This window comes from Cervus elaphus, chromosome 10 (assembly GCF_910594005.1).
Source record: "Cervus elaphus chromosome 10, mCerEla1.1, whole genome shotgun sequence".
Lineage (NCBI taxonomy): Eukaryota > Metazoa > Chordata > Mammalia > Artiodactyla > Cervidae > Cervus > Cervus elaphus.
Genome location: NC_057824.1, coordinates 24,659,755 through 24,682,329, shown reverse-complemented (window position 1 = coordinate 24,682,329; position 22,575 = coordinate 24,659,755). Strand labels below are relative to the sequence as shown.

Here is a 22,575-nt window from a genome sequence, read left to right as displayed (position 1 = left end):
AACACCAGTTGCAACACAGTACAGACAGACCCAGGCTCCCCAGTGGCTTAGTGGTAATGAATCCGTCTGCCAAGCAGGAGACGTGAGTTCGACCCCTGGGTCGCGAAGATCCCCGGAGAAGGAAATGGCAACCCACTCCAGTATTCTTGCCTGGGAAATCCCATGGACAGAGGAGCCTCAAAGAGTCTCAAAGAGTCGGACACAACTTTGACATGCCTCCAAACTGGAGGGCAGGTGGCCCTTGCCACCCTCCCCTCCTCCCAGGACTCCCCACCCCCAGTCCAGCTTCTAGGCTTGGAAACCTGGGTTAGCAGGACTTCCAGGATGTTCCTGGCACCGCAGTTAGGAAATAGCTCAGACACCCCCAGCTCTAGCTTCTTGGGGACAGTTCCATGGGCCTGAAGGTGCAGCAAGGTGAGAACACAGGCTCAGACCCCTGCTTCCTAAGAGCCCATCCCTACCTTTAGGGAGCGAGGAATCCAAAGCGGACATGGGGCCTATTACTTGTTGGGTGTGGCCATTGTGGTCTTAGGAAGGAACTGGGAGGCAAGTTCGCCTCAGGGTTCAGGGGACCCTCCAGAGAGAAGGCGGGCTGTGAGGGACCCCGTTCTGGCTCCGTGGGGCATGCCATCTCCATGGTTCCTCTCCCCCCCAGGGCTCTCCTCCGAGGCCGGGATGCTCCTGTCACACACCCACGTGGCTTCCAATTTCTCAGTGCGGGCGATGCTGCGAAGTTCCGGGGGTCAGCTGGATGCGGCCCTTGGCCTGGAGGGCGTGGCCACCAGCACATCAGGCAGCCAGCTCCGCGCCAGCCTCCGCCACACGGTGCCCGGCCTCGGGCGCTGGGGCCTCCCCTTCTCCATGGATGGCCGTGGACACTTGCAGGTGGGTGAGAGGGCTGGGCCCGGGGCCTCGTGCGGGCAGTGGGTCCGAGGGACATCCAGAGCTGTGCTTCTGCGCAGAGCTCGGGACCCAGTCTGGAGGCGGGGTTGGTGGTGAGCGTGGACGGCGAGGAGCTTGGTGGAGCCCAGGAGAGGAGGGGAGCAGGTGACCACCGGGAGCTGACCCGGGGGCTGCACCCCGGCCTCGTGAAGCTCCAGGTAAGTGACCCTTAGGTCCGCACGTGGGTGGGGCCCAAGCCAGGCGCACTGCCTCTGCAGCTTCTCTAGTAACCTACCCAGTTTCCACCAGCTTGCCCCGCCTACCGCCCCCGCCCAGCCCCGCCCCGCCCACTGCCCCAGCCCCGCCCACCTTCCCTCCCAGGCTCTCACCGAATTTCCCATCCTCCCTTCTCATCCATCCTTTCTGCTTTCCTCCCACCCTCCCCTCCCATTCATCCACGTTCCCTTCCTTTCTTCCTCCCTACCCTGCCTTCTCTTCTTTCTTCTGCCCACTTGTCTTCTCGTCCTGACACTGCTCCCTCCCCTGCCCCCATAAGTGGCAATAGAGTGGAGACACTCTGGGTTTATCTGGTAAAATTAAAACTGCTGAGACTTTCACCCATCAGTTCATGTTCCCCTGGGGAAACCTGGAACACGGGCCAGCTGTCTCTAACACTGGTCTCTCAAGAACGAAAAACAGGAAACCACGTCTGTGCCCATCACAGTTGTGGTTAAACCATCCAGAGCGTGCGGGAAGGCAGGGTGAGCAAGGTGTGCGACCTGAAGCCAAGCTGCTTCGTCGCTTACTGATGGCGTGACTTCAGGCCAGTTGCTTACTCTCTCTGTGCCTCAGTGTTCTCATCTGCAAAATGGAACTGTTAATAATGCCTGCCTCCCACAATTACCTTGAGGATCCGATGAGGAACCAGGGAGAACCTGGCACACAGGCCCTGTGAGGACGTGAGCTCTGGTTATTTCTGATTGTGACGATGCTGTGGGTTAGCACTTCAGTTTGCACAAACCTCTCTTTGAGGGTTATCTTCCTAGGGAGGCCTTCACTAGGGGAGATGGGGTCAATTGGACCTTAGCACTCTGTTCAGGGTCAAGGTTGGGGAAAACACCTTGTGCCTACACATGCCCCTGCCCACCCTGCTGGCCATCCTAGGTCAACTGCAGAGGAGCATTATGCCTGCCCAGCTGTCAGGGCTTTGCTGGGGGGATGGGGGGATGTCACTGGATGGCTTCTTGAGGTACCAGGGTCTCTGTCACCATCAGGGCAGTGGTGGTAGATAGTGGTCTGCCTCTGGGGAAGAGTGGGGAGTGGCAGGCATGGTCTGAGCACCAAAGCCTTCCTGCTGGATGGCTTAGGGAAGGCCTGTGGCCACTGCCAGGCTGACCTGCACAGTCCCCTCCTGCAAGCCCTTCACACCTCCAGGGACATGCATCTGGGCTCCCAGCCCAGCCTGACGGCAGATGAGTGGTTCCTTCTATAAACACAGTGACAAGGACCCAGGATCCAAGTGTTTCAAGCCAGCCTTTGCCCTGGGGGGTGGGGTTGGGGGTGGTCTGGGCTGGTGACAGGCATATCTGGGCCTTTTGGGGGAGACAGAGTGTGGGCCTTACAGGCACACATGCTGCCCAGGCTGGGACTCAGCCCAGCCTGTGGTGCTCTGAGCTCTCCCAGGCCAGGGCCCCGGTGAACAGTAGGTTATCTCCTTCAAAGGCAAAGCATAATGGAGAGGCCTGCATGCAGCGCTTGGATGCCCTCATTTCCAGCGGGGCCCAGTGTCTCCTGGACCAAGAGCTGTGAGTGAACTGGACCCAGTCAGGACTGCCCTCGTGGGCAGCTGAGCAGACAGCTGGTTGTAGGCCTGGCTCAGTGGAGCTTTCAGCCCAGCTGGCTGTGGGGTGACCAGCCAGTGAGCATAGCCCTGGGATGGGCCTGGGGAGGCGTACACTCGCCTGGCCTGGCTGCGTGCTGGCTCCCCTGGAGGAGCCAGCCCAAGGAACTGACCTGCTCGGGGACTGGGGAGACCCGAATCTGGAGGTGTTGAATGGGTGCTGCTGGGTGTCCCACCTGGGGCACTGCCGGAGGGCCCTGGGAGCCAGTGCTGTGGGCTCACCACCTGGCTGTCCAGGGAGAGGGAACCTCCTTGGGGAGGATGGTTTCAGCCAGTGTCACCTCTGTGAGCACAAACGGTGTGATGCTTTCATGCCTCCAGCTTGGGTAGTGGTACTGACTTCACCCAACACAGGGAGACACAAGGACCAGAAAAATCAGACTACCACAGCTTCCTGCCCAGACCTGCCACTCACCTGCTGTGTGACTTTTAGCCAGGCCTTAACCTCTCTGAGCTTCAGCCTCGTCATCTGTATATTGCAGGTAGCAGTATACAGTACGTCCCTACCGTACGCTGTCAAGCAGGAAGTGGACCAATGCACGTTAAGTGCCGTCTCAGTTGGGTACCCTCTCTTTGGCCCTGGTTTCAGCCACCAGGGACTCATAATCTCATTTTACAGATGTGGAAACTGAGGCTTAGGGAGGTGAAGTCACCTCCCTAGGGTTGCACAGTGGCCTAGATGGCAGGAGGGTTAACCAAGGGAATTGAGGATCAGGATTGAAGGGGTCTTAAGGGGCAGATGGGCTGCCTCCCCCCCCAGAGGAAACTTAAGACTAGGGGGTATGTGGAATGAGTAGTTACATGTGTGAGAAAGACTCAGAGCCGGCAGCAGGAGGGGAGGGGTGATTGCTGCAAAGACTAACTGCACAGGAGGGTTAGGACAGGACTTGTGAATGGATGGAACTTCCCTCTGAGAGTCATGGCCTGGAATTCCAGGGAAGAGCTAGAAAGGGGGCATTCCTCAGTCCTGGAGCAGGCCAGTGACATCCAAGCAGGAGAACCATGCCCTGGGCGCCATGGGAGGCCACCCTGAGCTCCATGGCTCCACTTGTGGTCTCCATTTAGCTGCGGTGGAGCTGATACATGCGTTCACCCCATTGCCGGTGATGCTGTCCCCGCCCCAGGCAGACAGCTGAGTGCTGAGTGACAGGAAGGGGCTGAGGGCAGCTCCTGGTTCTGTCCTGGGGTTGCAGATTCCCACCCCCCACCCAGAACCCCAGGTCCTGAGAATTATACCACTTAGAGGCACAAGTGACTTCCATTTGGGGCGTTAAGAGGGATGTGTTCAGACCAGAGAGGTTGAGAGGCCCGCGCTCTATTGTGGAAAAGAGAGGCGAAAACAGAGACCTCAGGGGAGGGGGCATTTTTTGTTCTTGTTTGTCTCTTAGTCATGTCCGCCTCTTTGCAACCCCATAGACTGTAGCCTGCCAGTCTCCTGAGTCCATGGGATTCTCCAGGCAAGAATACTGGAGTGGGTTGCCATGCCCTTCTCCAGGGGAATCTTCTCGACCCAGGGATCGAACCCAGGCCCCCTGCCTTGCAGGCAGATTCTTTACCATCTGAGCCACCAGGGAAGCCCCAGGGGAGGGGGGCATGAGGGGCCCCAAATTGCTCTGAATGGTTAGATTTCTTGACTCCCTGGGAGGGTGTGTTCAGCTCTTCAAAGAGAAGAGAGATCATAGATGCCCCTAGAGGATGAGGGCTTTCCTGACCACCTGTGGGCAAATGGACAGTGGACACACTTCATGGGGTGCTGTAGGGACCCCCTCACCTGGCCTTTCTTGGCTGCAGAATCCAGCTGTGCTGACATTGAACGGCTCCTTCCTGGTGCACAGCTTTGGGGCCAGCCTGGTGGCTCAGGTATCGTCTGGAGACACCTTCGCCCAAGCCCACGTCCACTCAGCCTGCGGCCACCGTGCTCACCTGGACACCGGCCTCCAGCATGCATGGCCTCCACTTCAGGCACTGGGAGTCCCCCCCAGCAACCACATCCGCGTGTCCATGGGGGGAGATGAAGCCCCCCAGGCCCAGCTGGAGGTGGCCCTGGGCCTGTGCACCCTGACCGCCCGTGGGGACTTCAGGTCAGAGGCCAGCACCACACACAACTGGACCCTGGCCCTGGTGAATCACTGCCCTCTGCTTGAGGTAAGCCTCCCATCCCTGTCAGTGTGGGTTCCCACCTCCCTTTATAAATTATTAACACCTACTGTATGAAATGGCAACCCATTCCAGTACTCTTGCCTGGAAAATCCTATGGACAGAGGAGCCTGGTAGGCTGCCGTCCATGGGGTCACAAAGAGTCGGACACGACTGAGTAACTTCACTTTTTTCACTGTATGCCCAGCTCTGCACTCAGCATGAGAAACTTTGGGTTATTTTTTTCTTTTGCTATTGTCCCTTAAACTGGGGGACTCATTGACTATAAAGCTTTGAGCCAAAAATGGGACCAGAGTTCCATTTTTCTCCCCTTTTGCAAAGGGCCCTCCTGAGACCCTGGCTTGCATCCTTTCTGTGGTTCAAGTTGGTTCTGTTCTTATTTTTCACTTCCTGCATCCCTGGGGTTAAGGATCCAGGAGTAAGAATGAGGCTAATACAGAATAATAACAAGAGTACTGAATATGCTCTGAGGCCCCTTGAATCCTCACCTCTGAGGGAAAGGGCTGCTTGTACCCCCTCGCCCCCCATGATACACTGGGGCCCAGAGAGGTGGGGGGACCCTTTCATCCCCATCTTGGGTCTGTGCCCCCATGTGGGGTGTGTCTTAAGCCCCAGTGGAGTGAGTTGCTTAAAGTCTCTGCCCTCCAGCAAGTGAACATTGATGTTCGTGATCTCTTTCCAGTAGCCAGGGCTTTCTGGGTGCCTGGCTCTGGATTCACAAGGATTAACTTACTTCCATCTCCCAGCAACTTATGATCAACTCCCATTTTAGAGATGGGTAAACTGAGGCTGTGGGTTTGGAGAGACCAAGTTAGTGGTAGAACGGGAATTTGAGCCCACATCTCTCAATGGGGTACCCTTGGTATCGTCACCTTGCAGAAGGAGGAGCTGATAGAGTTTAGGCCGTGGGGCCACTGCTGCCCTCTTCCCACCCACACGTGTCTCCAGCTCCCCCACCGTGACTTCTGGTGTGTGTGTGTGCTGAGTCACTTCAGTCGTGTCTGACTCTTTGCGACCCCATGGGCGGTAGCCCACAAGGCTCCTCTGTCCATGGGATTCTCCAGGCAAGGATACTGGGGTGGGTTTCCATGCCCTCCTCCAGGGGATCTTCCCAACCCAGGGATCAAACCCGCATCTCTTATGTCTCCTGCATTGGCAGGCGGGTTCTTTACCACTAGCGCCTCCTGGCTTCTGGCACTTACTCGAAATCCAACCACTTTCTCCATATTCCAGGCGACAGGAATCCCGCGGGCCCTGCGCTCCGAGGGCAGCCTGAGCTGGGGCCCCTGCGAGTTCGACCTGACCACGGACTTCCATAGTGACCGTGGGGATGCCCACCTGCAGTTGGCCCGTACCTGTGGGCCCCAGACCTTGGTCCTGGCGCACCTGACCCACTCCCTTCCCCTCCTGGGCAGACTGGGCCTGCCACCCCGGAGTGCCATCAGCCTGACTGTCCAGCCTGGCCCCGCCCCCTACAGCTCCCTGTCCCTCCGGATGGGGCCGTGCCGGCTGCAGGGTGCCCTGGAGCAGCATGCTGAGAACCGGAACACGTGGACTTTGGCCACCGAGCCGGGCTGCCTGCTGCTGGAGGTGTGTATAGAGGGCCAGCGAGGTGCCTGGAAAGGAGCTTCCCATCAGTGTGAGGCCTGAGCCTGGCTGACACCCCCTCCAGGGACTTCCCAAGACCAGCTACTATTTCCCCAAAGCCCTGTTGGACACTTGACCCCTCTTATCTCTCATCCCGTGTTCCCATTTGACAGATGAGGAAATCGAGGCTGGGTGAGATTAGAGGCTCACAGGGCCATGAAACTTGAGGACCGCAGACTCAGAATTTATGAGAATCTGTCTTTTTAGTAAAATTTTAAGAGCAGGAAGGGAATGAGAGGAACTCTTCTCAGCTGACAGTTGGGAACAGTTGCATCTTGGTTTCATAACCTGTTAAAAACCACAGGTTGGGTTTTATCTGAGCCGAGAGAGAGTCTGAGAATTGTTCTGTGATGTTTGGGGGAAGGGGACCCCGTGACTCAGGAAAGGGGGAAGCTGGAGTCTAGGTCAGCAGACAGGGCTGGTGCCCTCGTCGGAGTGGGACAGGCCCCTGCCCTGTGTCTCCTGATGGAGCTTCCTGGGCGCAGGGACAGGGTCGGTCTGGTCCACTCAGCATCCCTGAGCATAGGGCTGGGCGCTGGCAGATGTTCTGTCAGTGTTAATCAGGTCAGCACAGGATTGGTCCACAAGAGAGCAGAGAATCCTGGGATGAAGCAGGCCTACCCACTAGGGCTTTCTATGATGATGGAAATGTTCTTTGCTATCCAGGACAGCAGCCGCTAGCCACGGGGAGCTACTGAGGGCTTAAGATGATTTTCCTCATGCTACAGAGAAACTGAATTCTTACTTGGACTTCATTTTAATATAGAGGGAACCAGCCCCACGTGATTAGTGATGATCCTAATGGACAGCATAGAGAGGAAGCACAGACTGAAGACAGATCAGGTTCAAACCTTAGCTTGTCTACTTATTAGTCATGTGATTCTGGGCAATGACTTTGCCTTGTTGAGCCTCAGTGTTCCCATCTGTTAAATGGGGACTAGTAACTACCACTCTCAGAGTCATTGGAATAGGGTGAAAAGAGAACATTCTGATGAAGCACTCAGCACGAGACTGTGTGTCCTGAGTGTTCTCTGATGGACAACTGTTGTGTGTTGTGATTGAAGCTGCAGTTTTGTTGTTACTGTAATGGGGGAGGGACGGGGGGAAGAGGGTTGAAGATGGAGAATCAGGCCACTCACTGGTGTGGGACCACCCTCTGACCCCTCTCTCTGTGGTCCAGCAGGACCTGGGCCTCCCAGCAGGGACGCAGTTCAGTGACTCCCGGCAGGCCTTGGGTGGGGAAGCAGAAGCATCAGGGGTCCTTGCGGCGGCCAGCCAGACTGCTTCCTTGACCTTGGCAGTGACTCTGCACCCATCCGAGGCCACACTCCGAGCAAAACTGAGGCCCACGCTGCCTGCACTGCACACCCTTCCCCCGGAGACCTCGCTGACCGTCCAGTGTGGGTGGGAGGCCGGGCACCGGCTGCGCCTGGAGCTGCACTCAGGGGCCTGTGAGCTTCAGGGCAGCGGTGAGCTGCAGCTGGACCGCCGGCTGCAGTGGCGGGTGGTGGCCGAGAGCTCCTGCGAGGCCCTGCAGGTACGCGTGCGGGGGGAGAGCGGGAGCGGTGAGCACAGGGTCTCCAGGCGGGAACCCTCCTTTGTAACCACTGCCAAAGTGAGAGAGGTGGGGCGAACCCTGGAGGAATGGAGCACCTCCTCTAAGCCCTGGACACACAGTTGTAAACACGGCAGAGAGGAGTGCCTCCCTGGGGCAGACAGGCAACCCCCAGGACAAATCACTGAACTGTGGAGCGTATTACACAGCGGTGAGGGCTAGGAGAGAGAGAAAGTGGGAAAAGGGGGTCATGGAAAACAGGGAAGATACTGCAGTTTTGTATATTGGTCCAAGTTGGTCCCCCAAACAGGATGACATTTAAGCACAGACCTAAAGGAGAGGAGAGAGTAGGGTTGTGGATATCTGGGGAGAAGGTTTTCTCTTTTCTTAAAAAATATTTATTTCTATTTATTTATTTGGTTGCACCAGGTCTTAGTTGAGGCATGTGGGATCTTTAGATGTGGCATGCAAACTGTTAGTTGCGGGATGTGGGATCTAGTTCCCTGACCAGGGATCATACCCAGGACCCTTGCATTGAGGGTGTGAAGTCTTAGTAACTGGACCACCAGAGAAGTCCCAAGGGGACAGAGTTTTCTGGGCACGGCCAGTGCAAAGGCCCTGAGGCAGAGCTGGAGAGGGAAGGGCATCCTCTAGGACTGGGATCAGCAAACCATTTCTATAAAAGTCCAGATAGCAAATATCTTAGACTTTGCAGGCCACTCAGCGGCTGTTGTAACTACTCAGCGCTGCTGTTGCAGTGCAATGTGCCATAGACAGTATGCGGTGAATGGGCATGACTGTGTTCCAATAAAGCTTTATTAACAACAGGCAGCGGGCTATGCGGTGAATGGGCATGACTGTGTTCCAATAAAGCTTTATTTACAACAGGCAGCGGGCTATGCGGTGAATGGGCATGACTGTGTTCCAATAAAGCTTTATTTACAACAGGCAGCGGGCTGGATGTGGCTGGTGGGCTGGCATTTGCTGACTTCTGTTTTATAAAAAGCCCAGGGGGTGAGAGCAGCCTCGGATTCAGGATCCATCATGAAGGTGGAGAAATAGGATTGGATAGAAGTCAGATGTGGGTGTGAGAAATAGGGGAGCCAGATGGTGATTGTGAGAAGAGGACCGGGGCTGCTGCTGCTCCTGGTGATAGGAAGGACGTGGGTGGAGAAGGAGAGTTGGGGAGAGGGTGTCGCTGACTCACAGGCCCTTTTTGAATGTGTTAAATCTGACAGGGCTCTTAAACGCCCAAGGGGAGACGGTGGGGGCAATCAGGAGGTCGGCTGTGGTCTGAACTGGAGGTCTCCTCCTCTCGGTGGTCACATTTAAAGCCACGGACTGAGGGTTTCCCTGGTGATCCAGGGGTTAAGACTTCGCCTTCCAATGCAGGGGGTGCAGGTTCAATCCCTGGTCAGGGGGCGAAGATCCCACATGCCTCAGGGCCCAAAAACCAAAACAAAAAACAGAAGCTATATCATAGCAGATTCAATGAAGATTTTTTAAATGGTCCACATAATAAAGAAAAAAGCTGTTAAAAAAGTCATAGACTGGCTGAGATGGCTGTGGGGTGGGTGGAGACTAAGCACTCAGGTTGCAAAGCTGGGAAACATGAGAAGGAAGCAGCCAAGGGTACCAAGAAGAACAAGCCAGGAGGAGGAGGAACCCCAAGGGAGAAGGGGGTCTCGAGGCTGGGGAGGAAAGGGTTCCAAGAGGGGAGGAAAGGTTAATAGGGCCAAACGCTGTGTCAGGCAGATGGAGTTGGACAGCTGTCCTGGGCACTGGAAGGCCACCTGTGAGGCCAGGAAGCCCAGACTCTGAATGTCGGTTCTGCCCCTTGTCCCTGGTGGCCTTGAGCACATCCCTGTCCCTCCCCGGGCTTTAGAGTCATCATCATAGATGGGGTGCAGTGACCGCCCCCACTCTCAGGATTAGATGGACCAGCCCTGTGCTCGGCGATGTGCATGCGCTGGTGGGCGGAGCCTAGGGAGATGCCCACTTGGGCCGGCCTTGCAGCCTGCTTCCTGGACAGGCTCCCATCGCCTCTCAGGAGCAGGTGTCTGGGTTCTGTGCGCCTGGGGAGGTGGAGGGGCTGGGGGAGGAGAGGAGGGGAAATGCATGTTTCAGAGCTGCCAGTGTTGGAAGGCTCTTGACCAGTTGGTTTCACGGGATAAGATTCTCTGGAGCATAAAGATGTGAGGTTTGTGGTTTGGGGTGTCCAGAAAGGGGCCAGAGGAAGCTCATTGGACAGTGCAGGGCTACTGAGGCGGGGCCCTCTGACACTCCTAAAATCTGACCCAAGTCACAAACCCTCTCCTGTAGAGACTCATGTGGGCACATCCTCACCACATTTTGTTTTCAGTTCAAGGGAGATCATGGGACCCCTGATGCCCACTAGTGACCCCACCCTAGTTAAGAAGCCCTACTTCCATTTCTTTCAACCCTTCCAGGCCCTGGGGGTCCCAGGCCAAGTCGACGGCTCTGGCTACATTGTGGTGAACTCCACGGCCGTGGACGCTCAGGTGCTGGTCACCGTGGATGCCAGCATGCTACAGGGGCTGCTTGTCCTCAGTACCACCGAGGTGAGGGTGCAGATGGGTGGGGTGCAGACCAGGATGGCCTGGTATGCTGGGGCCATGTGCTCCTGACGAGAGAAGCATTTGGATATGAGCTGAGCTCCAGAGAGGACCCTGGCAGATGAGAGCTTCAGGGTCCATGAGTAGAGGGATGAGACTTCTGAGGAGAAGTCCCTCAGCTGCCCCTTCCCCATCCTAACTCCCCAGGAGCCATTGCTCATCAGACTGTTTTAATGTCATGTTCATGGGAGCACACAGCCTTCTCCCTTTTGCATCTGCCCTCTTTTGTTCAGCATGATGTTTGTGGGATTCACATGGTCTGTATCCTTTTTCACTACTGTATAGTATTCCATGGTGTGCTGGTATCACAATTCATCTATTTATCTTATCCGTTAGCATTTGGACAGTGTCTAGTTAAGTACATTTTTATTTCATTTTTAAAAATATTTTCATTGTGGTATAATACACGACAAAATTTACCATCTTAACCACTTTCAAGTGCACGTTCAGTGGCATTAAATACATTCACGTGGTTGCACAGCCATCACCACCGTCCATGTCCAGAACTCTCTTTATCTTGCAAAACTGAAACTACCCACAATTTAACAACTCCTCATTTCCCGCCCCACCCCCCTCCCCAGCTCTATTGAATTTCCTTCCTTTTTAAGGCTGAATAATACTGCATTGTATGAATGGCCCATATTTTGTTGATCCATTTTTCCATCAGTGGACACTTGGGTTGCTTCCACCCTTTGACTATTGTGAAGAGTGCTGCTATGAACACAGGTTTGCAAATATCTCTTGGTGATCTCTCTAGTGAGTCTTGGTTTTTCTCGCTCTGTTATAGACCCAGCAGGAGGTGAACTTGCTGCTCACACACAACCTGCCTCAGCCCAACCCCTTGGCCCTCCCAGCCCAGATCCTGCTGTACCTGACCAACGAGAGGCTCGGGCCCAGCTATAGACACGGCCTGCGGGTCGGAGTGGATGGCAAAGAGGTGGGGGGCTCTGCCAGGGTGAGGGCGGGCTTGGTGGGGCTGGGAACAGGCCCGATGGCCCTGGTCCCATGTCTTCCACCCTGACAGGTGTCCGAGGAGCTGACCTTCACTCGGTGGCCAGAGCACGTCTCCCTGGACTGCAGACTCCAGCACAACATGCCCGCGCTGCGGACGCTGTGGGTGGAGGACAGGGTGGCCCTTCAGGTCAGCCTTGGCGAGTGGCAGTGATAATGGAAATCTTTCATTCATTCAACAAACCTTTTTGGAGGTACCTCGGAGACAAGGGGATGGTAGAACAAGCTTCAGACCTCCCTCTGAGCCTCAGTCTTTTCATCTGGAAATTGGGGTGGCTGATGCTCATTTTGCCCTGGTGGCTCAGCTGGTAAAGAATCTGCCTGCAATGCGGGAGACCTGGGTTCTATCCCTGGGTTGGGAAGATCCCCTGGAGAAGGGATCCGCTACCCACACCAGTATTCTTGCCTGGAGAATCCCATGGACAGAGGAGCCTGGGGGGCTACAGTCCATGGGGTCGCAAAGGGTCGGACACAACTGAGCGACTTTCCCTTCACTTTTCACTTTCAGTATTCATTTCCTTCACCCGGCCGTGCCCTCAGGACTGTTATACATTCTTGCGCTCTAGAGCCCCCTCCCCTGCTTTATAGAGCAGGTGACTTAAAGCAGGGATTTAGCTTTAGCGTCACCTCATTAGAACAAAGACTCTCCTATCACCCAGGAAATCCCAAGGGACCTATGAGCTCCGTGTCATATTCTCCTATCACCCCCATCACTCCGTCTACAAGGCTGTATGGGCTCTGTGCCAGGAACTGGGGTCGGAGACCAACTGTTAGCAGGAACTGGGACCAGAGACCTTGTAGCTGCAGCTTTACCGTGCCGTGCCCTTCCTAGCCTCTCCCCAGCTTTCTCTTTTCCATCGACTTCCCATCATCCGACACGTGATGCCTTTGGTGTTGTCCCGGTCTGACTCCCACTGCTGGTCTTTAACTTCCATGTGGTAATGTACAAGTTCAGACATTTCTGTCTGTCTCACGTGTGGCAGCCTCCTAAGGTTTAACAGGACCCAGCCAGTGGTAGGTGTTCAGTCAGCATGGCTGAATGATGGGGTGACTCCTCCTGCTTTATAGAGCGGGTGACTTACGGCAGGGATCTGCTTGCCACACACTGTGTGTTCTGCCCACGATGGCTCATATGCTGTTCTGGCTTCAGTGATTAGCTCGCTGCCCATGGTGGGGTGCTTGCAAACTCAAAGCCTCTGGGGCCCCGTGGAGAACTCCAGTGTATCTGGTGAACTGTAAGGGGATCTAGAGAGCTCACACCTTGTCTAAAGTCTTCCAAGTTGTATATATATATTTTTTTTTCCAAGTTGTATATTTTTAACTTTCCAAAAAAAAGGTTTTTAAAAAAAAAATTATTAACTTTTATTGTGGTGAAATACATCTTTACCATTTGAACTGTTTTATTTTGTTTAAAGATATTTTTATGTGGACCATTTTCTAAAGTCTTTATTGGATTTCTTACAATATTGCTTCTGTTTTATGTTTTGGTTTTTTTGGCCATGGGGATCTTAGTTCCCCGGCCAGGGATCAAACCCTCACCCTTTGCACTGGAAGGCAAATTCTTAACCGTTGGACTTTGAGGGAAGTCCCGTGAGCTATTTTAAACTGTATAATTTAGGTATTTAGTACACTGATAAATTTGTGTAGCTACTCTCTTAATTCAGAGCATTTTCATTCCCCCAGATGGGAACCCTGTTACCCACGAGCAATCACTCCTCAGCAGGCACCTCCCTGCCCTATAATGCCAAACAGCACGTGTGAAGTTTGCCAAGTGTAGCCCAGCTGTTTCTCCATCCTGCTCTCTCAGGGCCCTGGTTCTTCCCACCCCAGTGGTGTGGACGGTACAAGACCCCGGGGTCTGTGGGAGCTGGTCCTCGCTGGGCCAGGCTGGCTCTCTCTGCTCAGGGTGGTCCGGCATCTCCTGGGTGTTGTTCCAGGTCTCCGCGGACGTTGACAGCAGCCGCACTGGCTTTGAGAATTCAGGACGCATCTCTGCAGGGTCCACGTCTCTGAACTACTCCGTGAGCTGCCGTCACCGCGATGGGCGCCTGGAGTTCTCTGGTTGGAGCGAGCACGACAGCTGGGCCCTGCGGCAGGCGGGGTTCCCGGGAGAGGCCCGCCTTGGCGCTGAGCTGCAGATGCAGAGTAAGGCGGCCGGACCCTGCCCGGGGTCAGGAGTCAGCCCCCCTACACAGACACCTGCCCGCCAGCCTCAGGCCCAGCGTGACCCTGAGTTACAGGACTAACCAGGATGCCCTTGGCCTTGGAACCTGACTCTTAAAGGAGCGCGTATTCACTTCCCAGGGTGGCCAAGGCAACATACCATAAACTGGGTGGCTTAAAACAACAGAAATTTAATCTCTCAACTTCTAAAGCCTAGAAGTCAGAAATCAGGTGTGATCAGGGCCGTGCTCCCTCCCGAGTCTTTAAGATTCAACCCTTACTTGCCTCTGCCAGCTCCCGGTAGCCCCAGGCGTCCTTGCACTTATGGCTGTATAACCCTGGTCTCTGCCCCCCGGTCTCTGCCTCTTCTCTTCTTTCTGTAAGGATGCTAGCCACTGGATTAGGGTCCGTCCCAGCTCAGCGCCTCACCTTGGCTTGCTTTGTGATTTCGTTGTTAAGTCGTGTCCGACTCTTGCAATTCCACGGACTGTATCCCACCAGGCTCCTCTGTCCATGGGATCTCCAGGCAAGATGAGTAGAATGGGTTGCCACTTTCTTCTTCAGGGGATCTTCCCGACCCAGGAACTGAACCCAGGTCTCCTGCATTGCAGGTGGATTCTTTACCAATTGAGCCACCACTCATATTTCCAAATAAGGGAGCATCCACAGGTCCTGGGAGTTAGGACTTCAAGCATAATTTTTAAGGGGAAATAGTTTAACCCATATTGGAGGAGGAAGGGAACGTAACAGTAATAAGAGAGTGTTTTTGTTATTGTCTGGTTTGGTTTTTTTAATGAGGAATTTTATTTTTATTTATTTATTTGGTTGTGCTGGGTCTTAGCTGTGGCGCATGGAATCTTTGGTTGCAGCATGCAAGCTCTTAGTTGCAGCATGTGGGATCTAGTTCCCTGACCAGGGATCAAACCCAGGCTCCCTGCATTGAGATTGTGGAGTCTTAGCCCCTGGGCCACCAGGGAAGTCCCAAGAGCCGGCCTTGATTGAGTGATTACTGCATATATAATCACTGAGGCAAGCTCTCAGTACATAGGAACTCAGTGAGTCTGCTCGACAAGCCCATTCACACCAAGGGAAGCTTGAAGCCCCCAGTGGGGCCTCTGGGTCCTGAGGACCCAGACTCTCTGACTTCTTCCTGACCCCTGCTCATTCCACTCCTCGATATTCTTCCAACACATGAGGCTTACTCCTGCCTCAGGACCTTTGCACATTCTGTTCCCTCTGCCTGGAATGCTCTTCCCCACATGACTTCTTGTGGGAGAAACAAGGAGACAGTCTCTCACCACCTACTTCTCAAATATCATCTCCTCATTGAGGCCTTCCCCTTCCCCTGTTTATTTGCACCCCCACCTCCCTCCAGCTCTCCCCACCTCTCTCCCAGACTTTGTCATTCTAACAAGCTGTGTAACTCACTTCTTAAATATTCTTATTTCTCACTTCCCACATTCCATCCACCCCACACTCCACTCTGTCTGTTTGCAGAGTGGCAGATAGTAAGTGCTCAGTTAATCATCTGTTGAGTGAATGGGTATGAGGGAGTGGTGAGTAACACCATCCCCGTTCTGCAAGGGAGGAGCAGAAGCTCAGAGAGGTTGAGTCACTTGTCCCATACCACACAGCTGGCTCATAATGAATCCAGGCAGCATGACTCCAGAGCCACCCTCTGATCCCCCCGACCCCGTGTAGATGGCAGAGATCTTGATCCCTGGGTGGCCCCGAGTCTCCTGGATGGTCCTCTTCTGGCCTCGAACTCTTCCATCCTTAGTTCTCAGCCTCCTGCAGGGTGAGCAGGCACCTGGATCAGACAGGGGACTGTCTTAGTGTGAGCTGACCTCACAGACTGCTCTGAGGGAGGGTTTGTTGGGGATGTGGTGGGTCAGTGATGGGACAGGTGTCCCAGGAATGATTCCATACGGCCCCAGTTCCCGGGGCCAGGAGGCCTGGTGTGCTGGCCTTCAGCCACAGTGGCCTCTCATCTCCCCCACTGCTGTGCCAGTCTCTCAGGGGGCATGTTCTGCCTGGTGTCAACATTCTTGGTGTCCCCACAATCAGGAACCTCCCCGGGCACGGGGACTGAGTGTGTTCCCTCCCCACTCATGCCCCACGCATAGTAGGTACACGTCGTTGGACATGCATTGTGAAGGAAGGAGACAGACCCTTCATGAGACCTACTGTGTGCCCAGCACACAGATGTGTTATCTTGGTTAATCTTGGCGATGTCTCTCGATGTGGGTAGCCTGTGCCCACTCTGTAGGTGAGGAAATCGAGGCTCAGAGTTGCCAGCTGGTCCTTGTCTGCCAAGGAGAGCCTCCCAGGTAATGACGGGCTGAGCGAGATCCCAGAATCTCCTTTCATGTAGGGGTTTCTTTTGTCTGCTGAGCTGAGCTGTGGCCTAACTTGGAGGCAGGAGACTCGAAGAGATACCCGCACATGCTGGGGGAGGGTGCAGACCCTTCTACCTGGGCCAGGCAAGCTGCAGGTCAATATCATTTGATATTGATTTGATATTGTATTAACCCTGGAGAAAAGCGTCATCAGTTTGTTCACTCCCTCAGGTTCTGGGCACTTGTGATGTGTCTGGGCCAGTACTAAGTGCTGGGGTCACAGCAGGGAAGGAAATATACTAAAGATCCTGCCCTCATGAGCTGACCTTCTGGCGAGGGAGGAAGCAGGACGGGCTGGGAGGTACTTTAGAGGGGCAACCAGGGGAGGCTGCTCGGAGGAGGTGTCATAGCAGCAGTGACTCCAATGAGAGAAGGAGCTGGCCAGGCCAAGACTGGGGGAAGCCTCATGACAGATGCTGTCACAGGGACTCAGAGGTGACAGGCTTGCTCAGGTCAGTCTCACTGGTCTCCACAGGGTGCGACCCTAAACTGGAAAGGGAAATGAACCCCAGTTCCCAGCAGCCTTTGCCATTCTCTGTCTCTAGAGACCCAGACGCAGGCCTGTGTGGTCCTCCAAGGCAGGGACGGTGGGATCAGCATGGACGCGGCAGCCCTGGTGGCCCAGCCAGTGAATGGCCCCCTGGAGCTGGTGGTGAATGTCAGCCACACGGCACCTCTTCTCCGGAGGCTGGGCCTGCCCTTTGCCAGCCAGGTGAGGCGTGGGTGGCCAGCCCAGGCAGGGGCAGATTCCCCTGCTAATTCTGTCAACTCCCATCCTATTCCCAGGGGCAGAGGACCACTGTGTGCACAGTTGATGCCAATGGTCTTGCCTTGTGTCTGCCCAGCACTTTACAGTTTGCAAAGGCTTTATTAATAATGATAATAGTTGTAACCAGCGGCCTCTGTGCTCCCCGCCGTGGGGCTGGTGTGGACGGGCCCCTGCGCCTGTGTTCCAGCTCCTGGCCCTGTGTCCCTCCCACCTTTTAATCAGAATCGAAGCCCAGCGTGCATTTGTGCAGCGCCTACTGCATGCTTGGCACTGATCTGAGGGTCCTATATGCAGCGACTCATCTCCGAACACCCCAGTAAGATGCAGAGCAACACAGTTGTCACACATGCCGTCTCTGGAGGCCAGCCCCAGCTCTGCCGTTTGCTGGCTGACTGTCCTTGGGCAGATTCCCTAGTCTCTCTGCGCCCTCAGCCTGCCCCTCTGTGAAATGGGGATGTGTGATGTGTCTGGGGCAGTACTAAGTGCTGGGGTCACAGCAGGGAAGGAAATATACTAAAGATCCTGCCCTCATGAGCTGACCTTCTGGCGAGGGAGGAAGCAGGACGGGCTGGGAGGTACTTTAGAGGGGCAACCAGGGGAGGCTGCTCGGAGGAGGTGTCATGCTCAGAGGAGGTGTCATGCCTGTGCTGTTAGTGTGAGGGTTGTGAGGATGGAGTGAGTCGGTACCAGTGATGCCCCTGGGATGGTGTGTGGCTGGAGCGGATGCTTCAGAAGCCTTTGCTGCCCTGGTGGTGCTGATGACGCTGGCCGCTGCAGTCAGCAGCATCCTTGGGTCACAGGTCCGTCTCTCGGTGACCTGCCCGAGGTCATGCAGCAAGTAGCATCAAAACAGGGACTCAGACTTGGTACCGGGTCCTTCCCTGAGATGCGCCCCCACACCCTCCAAGACAGGAACTGTGCTGAGTCCCCATGCAGTGGGCCAGTGTACTTGGTGTGATCTCAACTTGCTTAGTGGGGCCCTCACGAGCCACGGAGCATGTCCATCCAAGTATCTTTTCCAGCCTGCTGTTTTGGGCTATCTGGCAATCCCCCTGCCCCTCACTCCCCGCTGCCGTGGGAGGAGGAGCAGTTCCCGGAGCCCAGGGGCCCAGGATGTCACTCTTCCCGCAGAGGGTCTGAGTCACCGTGACCCACAGCTGAGCAGCGCTTCATCTGAATCCCCTTTCCTTGCCCTCAGCCTGGGCGGTGGGGAGGTCTGTAGGATGCCGGCTCTTTGCCGATGTCTGGGGTACAGGTGGACGTTGCAGACCCTTGGCTGGCAACCTGTGCTGCAGTGAGGGGTCCTCACTGAGAGGCCCAGGGGTCCTCATCATCCAAGGGTGGGCAGATGGGGCCAAGGCAGATGGGCATCTGCCCTGCCAGGCTGGTGGGCAGACAGGGATGTGAGGGTCCTCAGGCCCCCCACTCCCAGCCTATCCCCCCCGCCTCACCCCGTCCTCTTCCCTCTTCAGCTCATGTTCCGGGAGCTCTGGGAAAAGGAAGAGATGCATGCTTCCCTGAAGCTGACGTGCGATTCTCAAACCAGCCTGGTCCTCAACGTCCACGGCCACAACCAGGCACTCAGGTGAGGACTTTGCCACACTCTGGGGGCCCCGAGGGGAGAGGAACGGGTGAGGGAGAGGCCTCAGCTGAGCACCCAACCCACAGCGCTGCTTCAAACCCTCCCCACAGCCCTACTGCACAGAGGTGGCAAGGGAGGCTCAGAGAGGCCAAGTGACTTGCCCAAGGTCACACAGCTAATAAAACATCTTTGACCGCTGGGGCTCGGGACACGAACGAGGAGTTCTTACTCTCCCAAGCTAAATGCATCCCAGGCCTCGAATAGTAACTAGGATGGCTTTTCAGTCTGGAAACCTTCTGGGGTGCCTGGTTCTGGGGTTAGGGTTCTTAACACTCAGATGAAGTCAGGTGGGTCACCAGGCTCCAGGTGATGGAGGGCGATGAGGAAGCCACTGTTAATGATATAGACCAGTGGTTCTCACCCGGGGGGGTGTTGGGCGGTGTCTGGGGAAAAGTCCGGTTATTACAGCCAGGCGGGGGTGGGGTCTACCAGCTCCTCACGGGCGGGGGCCACAGCTACTGCCAGACCTTCCGTAATGCGTGGGTCAGCCCACAACGATGAGTGGTGTGGCCGGTGGTGTAAGCCGTGCTGAGGTTGGCCCACCTGGGGTAGAGGCATCCCCAAACAGGGCAGCCCCCGGGGCAGGTGGCAATGGGGAGCCATGAGTGCCTGGCCTGAGGAGGCGAAGGAGGGGTGCTGTGAGCCCAGGGCTGCAGGAGGGGGCTGTGTTTAAATAAAGCTCACTATCCAAAGCGAGGGGGGCCCATGGCTGGGCCCACAGAAGACATGCCGCTGAGTACCACCTAGCCCCTGTGCTGGAGGGGAAACGGAGGCACTTGCCCACCATGCCAGGCCCAGGCGGAGGCCAAGCTGGAATGCACACGCGGGTTGCTGCAGCCCTGACCATTGCACCCCATGGCCATCAGGCCTCCGGGCATGTTAATAACCCTTCTTTGAGTTGCTCCCTTGTTTCTGGGTCTCCAGCCCTCTGCTGGGGTGCTTGGCTTGGTCCCGACCCAGCCTGCACGGGGCGCCCTCACACCAGGCCTCTCACGCCTTCTTTGCTTCCAGCAAAGAGCTGCGGCTCTCCGGCCGGCATCACGTCCCTGTCCTCCTTGGCCGCTGCCCCAGCAGAGCCTCCGCCTCAGCGAAGGTAACCGTGTCCCGGCCACCCCTGAGCCCCTAACTGGTTCCAGATGCTCTGCCTGAGGCAGGGTTGGGGCCATGTGTGTTAACACATCACATGTGTCCCCCAGCCTGCAGCAGGCCCCGCTGGGCCGCCCTCAGAAACCCCTGGCTCCAGATTTCCTAAACAGGCCCGGGTTTACATTCCTGGGCCGGCCCTGCAGCCCGCAGCGGGGCCGATGATACCCCCAGGAGCCAGGGGAGTCTTGCCCATCAGTGCCTGGCGCCGCCTCCCCCCAGCCTGGCACGCTCCCGGGCGCCGGATCAGATGACGCAGCCTTTGGGCTGAGCCAGCCTCACCTCCCAGGTGCCCCGTCGGCCTTTCCCACGGCCTCTGCGTGGCTTCCTGCCCTGTGTCCGCAAGCCCCGTGATCACCTGGAACCCCGGGATCTCTCTCACTCAGGCGTCTGCTCTGTGTGTAGGGTCTGGGGGTGCCGGCGTGAACGGGAGGGCCAGTGAGATCCACGATTCCCCTTCCCTTGGTGCTGCCATTGTCTCTTTCTGTCTGCTCCTCCTCCCTGAAGCAGGAGATCCTGGAAGGTGTGCCCAGTACCTGGCCTAGGGCCCAGCACACAGGAGGTGCTCAGTGAGAGACAGTGAGGGAATGAATGAATGAATGACGGGATGAGTGAATGAGTGAGTGCACACACCAGCTGGTCACTTCCTTATCCTTCCAGCCACCCAGCTTTGTAAAAAGCACCCCCCACCTCCCTCCCTGCTCTGGCCCAGGCTGACTTTGCTTATAGAGCACCTACTGTGTGCCAGGCTGTGTACCAGCGCATCACACACAATCTCAGAGCTCTGCAGACTTGACTCACCATCATTCAGGGAGCCTCTGAGTTTTCCCCCAGTTTTTGTTCTGAATAATTTCCAATCTATAGGAAAGGTACTGTAGGGCAGTGACCATTTACCAATTGGCTTTTCCCCCAGTTTTATTGAGATGTAATTGACATGTAGCCCTGTTAGTGCGTCTAGCACATTAATCTGACTTGCATCTACTGTGAAATGACTGTAATGAGTTAGTTAAATCTGTTTTCTCAGAGAGATACAGAAAAAGAAAAGGAAAAAAAAATCTTGTGATGACAACTGTTAGGATCTCTTTGCTCTCTTTTTTAAAATTGGTTTTATTGGAATATAGTTCGTTTACACATTGTGTTAGTTTCTGCTGTGCCGCAAAGTGGATCAGTTATACATATACATATATTCACTCTGTTTTAGAGTTTATTCCCGTATAAGGTCACTAGAGAGTATTGAGTAGAGTTCCCTGTGCTATACAGTAGGTTCTTACTAGCTCCCTATTTTATCTCTGGTAGTGCCTGTATGTCTGCCCCAACCTCCCAACTTATCTCTCCTTCCCCTTGGTGACCGTGTTTGTTTTTCGCATCTGTGACTGTGTTTTGTGAATAGGTTCACTTGTACCATTCTTAACAACTCTCAGATATACCATCCAGCAGGGTTAACAGTAGTCCTCTCACTGTACAAACATCCCTGGTATTTATCTTTTATCACCAAGTCTTAATATCTTGCCATGTCTTTCTATTTATACTTATATATGTTATATACTTTTATACATTCACACACATATTTTTGTATTGTGAGTAATATTGAGCTGTTTCTGGAGGCATCTCATTACTCCTAAATACTGCAGCTGGTGTTTCCTATAACAAGGGTATTTTCTTGTATAACACAGTAGAATTACCAAATTCAGGAAATTTGACATATGACATAATATTGTTGTTGAGTGTACAGCTCATCATAAAATTTCCCAGTTATGCAGTAATTCTTCTTTCGCAATAAGGTCCTTCTGAGCTGTTTTGTTTGTTTTAAATCTGGGATGCAGTTCAAGATCACCCAGGGCATTCAGTTGTCATGTCTCTTTAGTTTCTTAATATCTAGGACAGAGGTCTGCAAGCTTTTACTGTAAAGGGCCAGGTAATAAATATTTTAGCCTTTATATACAATACCCTCTCTGTTGCCACCATCCAATTTTGCCATAACAAAACAACAGCCATAGACGATATGTAAATAAATGGGCTTGGCTGTGTTCCAATAAAACTTCGTTTACAAAGCAGACAGTGGGCTGAATTTGGCCCAAAGACTGACCCTGATCTAGCAATTCTCTTCCTACCACCTGCCTTTCTTTCCTGTAACATTTTATTATTATATTTTTCAGACACTGAAAGATTCAAACAGCTTCCTAGCGAATACCCGCATACCTGTCACCTAGATTTTTTCATTCATATTTCCCTCTACTTTATCACACAGCTCTCCACCCTTAATTTTTAATGCATTTCAAAGGAAGTTGCTGGTACTGATATACTTCCCCCTAAACATTTCATATCATTAACCACCTTAAAGAACTCCTGCATTGAACAACAAGGATTTACTGTATAGCATAGGGAACTGTAATCAATATCTTATAATAGCCTATAATGGAAAAGAATCTGAAGCCGTATACCTGAAACTAACACAATATTGTAAATCAACTATAGTTAAATTTAAAAAAGAAAGAGAACTTCCACATGGACGATTTTGTAGTGTCCAGGCAATCGTTTTGCAAAAATCCTCTGTTTGGATTTGTCAGATAGCTTGTGTAAGGTGTGATTCAGGTCGGACATTTTTGACAGGGGAGTCACTAAACTATTGATGTTTCTGGAAAGCTCTTAAAAATACCAATTCTTGACCCAG

The 22,575-nt window shown here is 54.3% G+C and overlaps 1 protein-coding gene across 1 annotated transcript in view; it reads left to right on the top strand.

Annotated features, from left to right (window-relative positions):
* The window catches only part of LOC122701385, a 161,433-nt gene that overhangs the window by 100,792 nt on the left and 38,066 nt on the right, over positions 1 to 22,575 (top strand). The window contains exons 40-48 of the mRNA XM_043914303.1: positions 656 to 885; positions 2,047 to 2,061; positions 7,355 to 7,368; positions 10,377 to 10,398; positions 11,906 to 11,932; positions 13,726 to 13,933; positions 16,896 to 17,062; positions 18,592 to 18,704; positions 19,773 to 19,854. Coding sequence (XP_043770238.1) covers positions 656 to 885; positions 2,047 to 2,061; positions 7,355 to 7,368; positions 10,377 to 10,398; positions 11,906 to 11,932; positions 13,726 to 13,933; positions 16,896 to 17,062; positions 18,592 to 18,704; positions 19,773 to 19,854 — 878 coding nt within the window. The remainder of the gene's footprint in view (positions 1 to 655; positions 886 to 2,046; positions 2,062 to 7,354; positions 7,369 to 10,376; positions 10,399 to 11,905; positions 11,933 to 13,725; positions 13,934 to 16,895; positions 17,063 to 18,591; positions 18,705 to 19,772; positions 19,855 to 22,575) is intronic.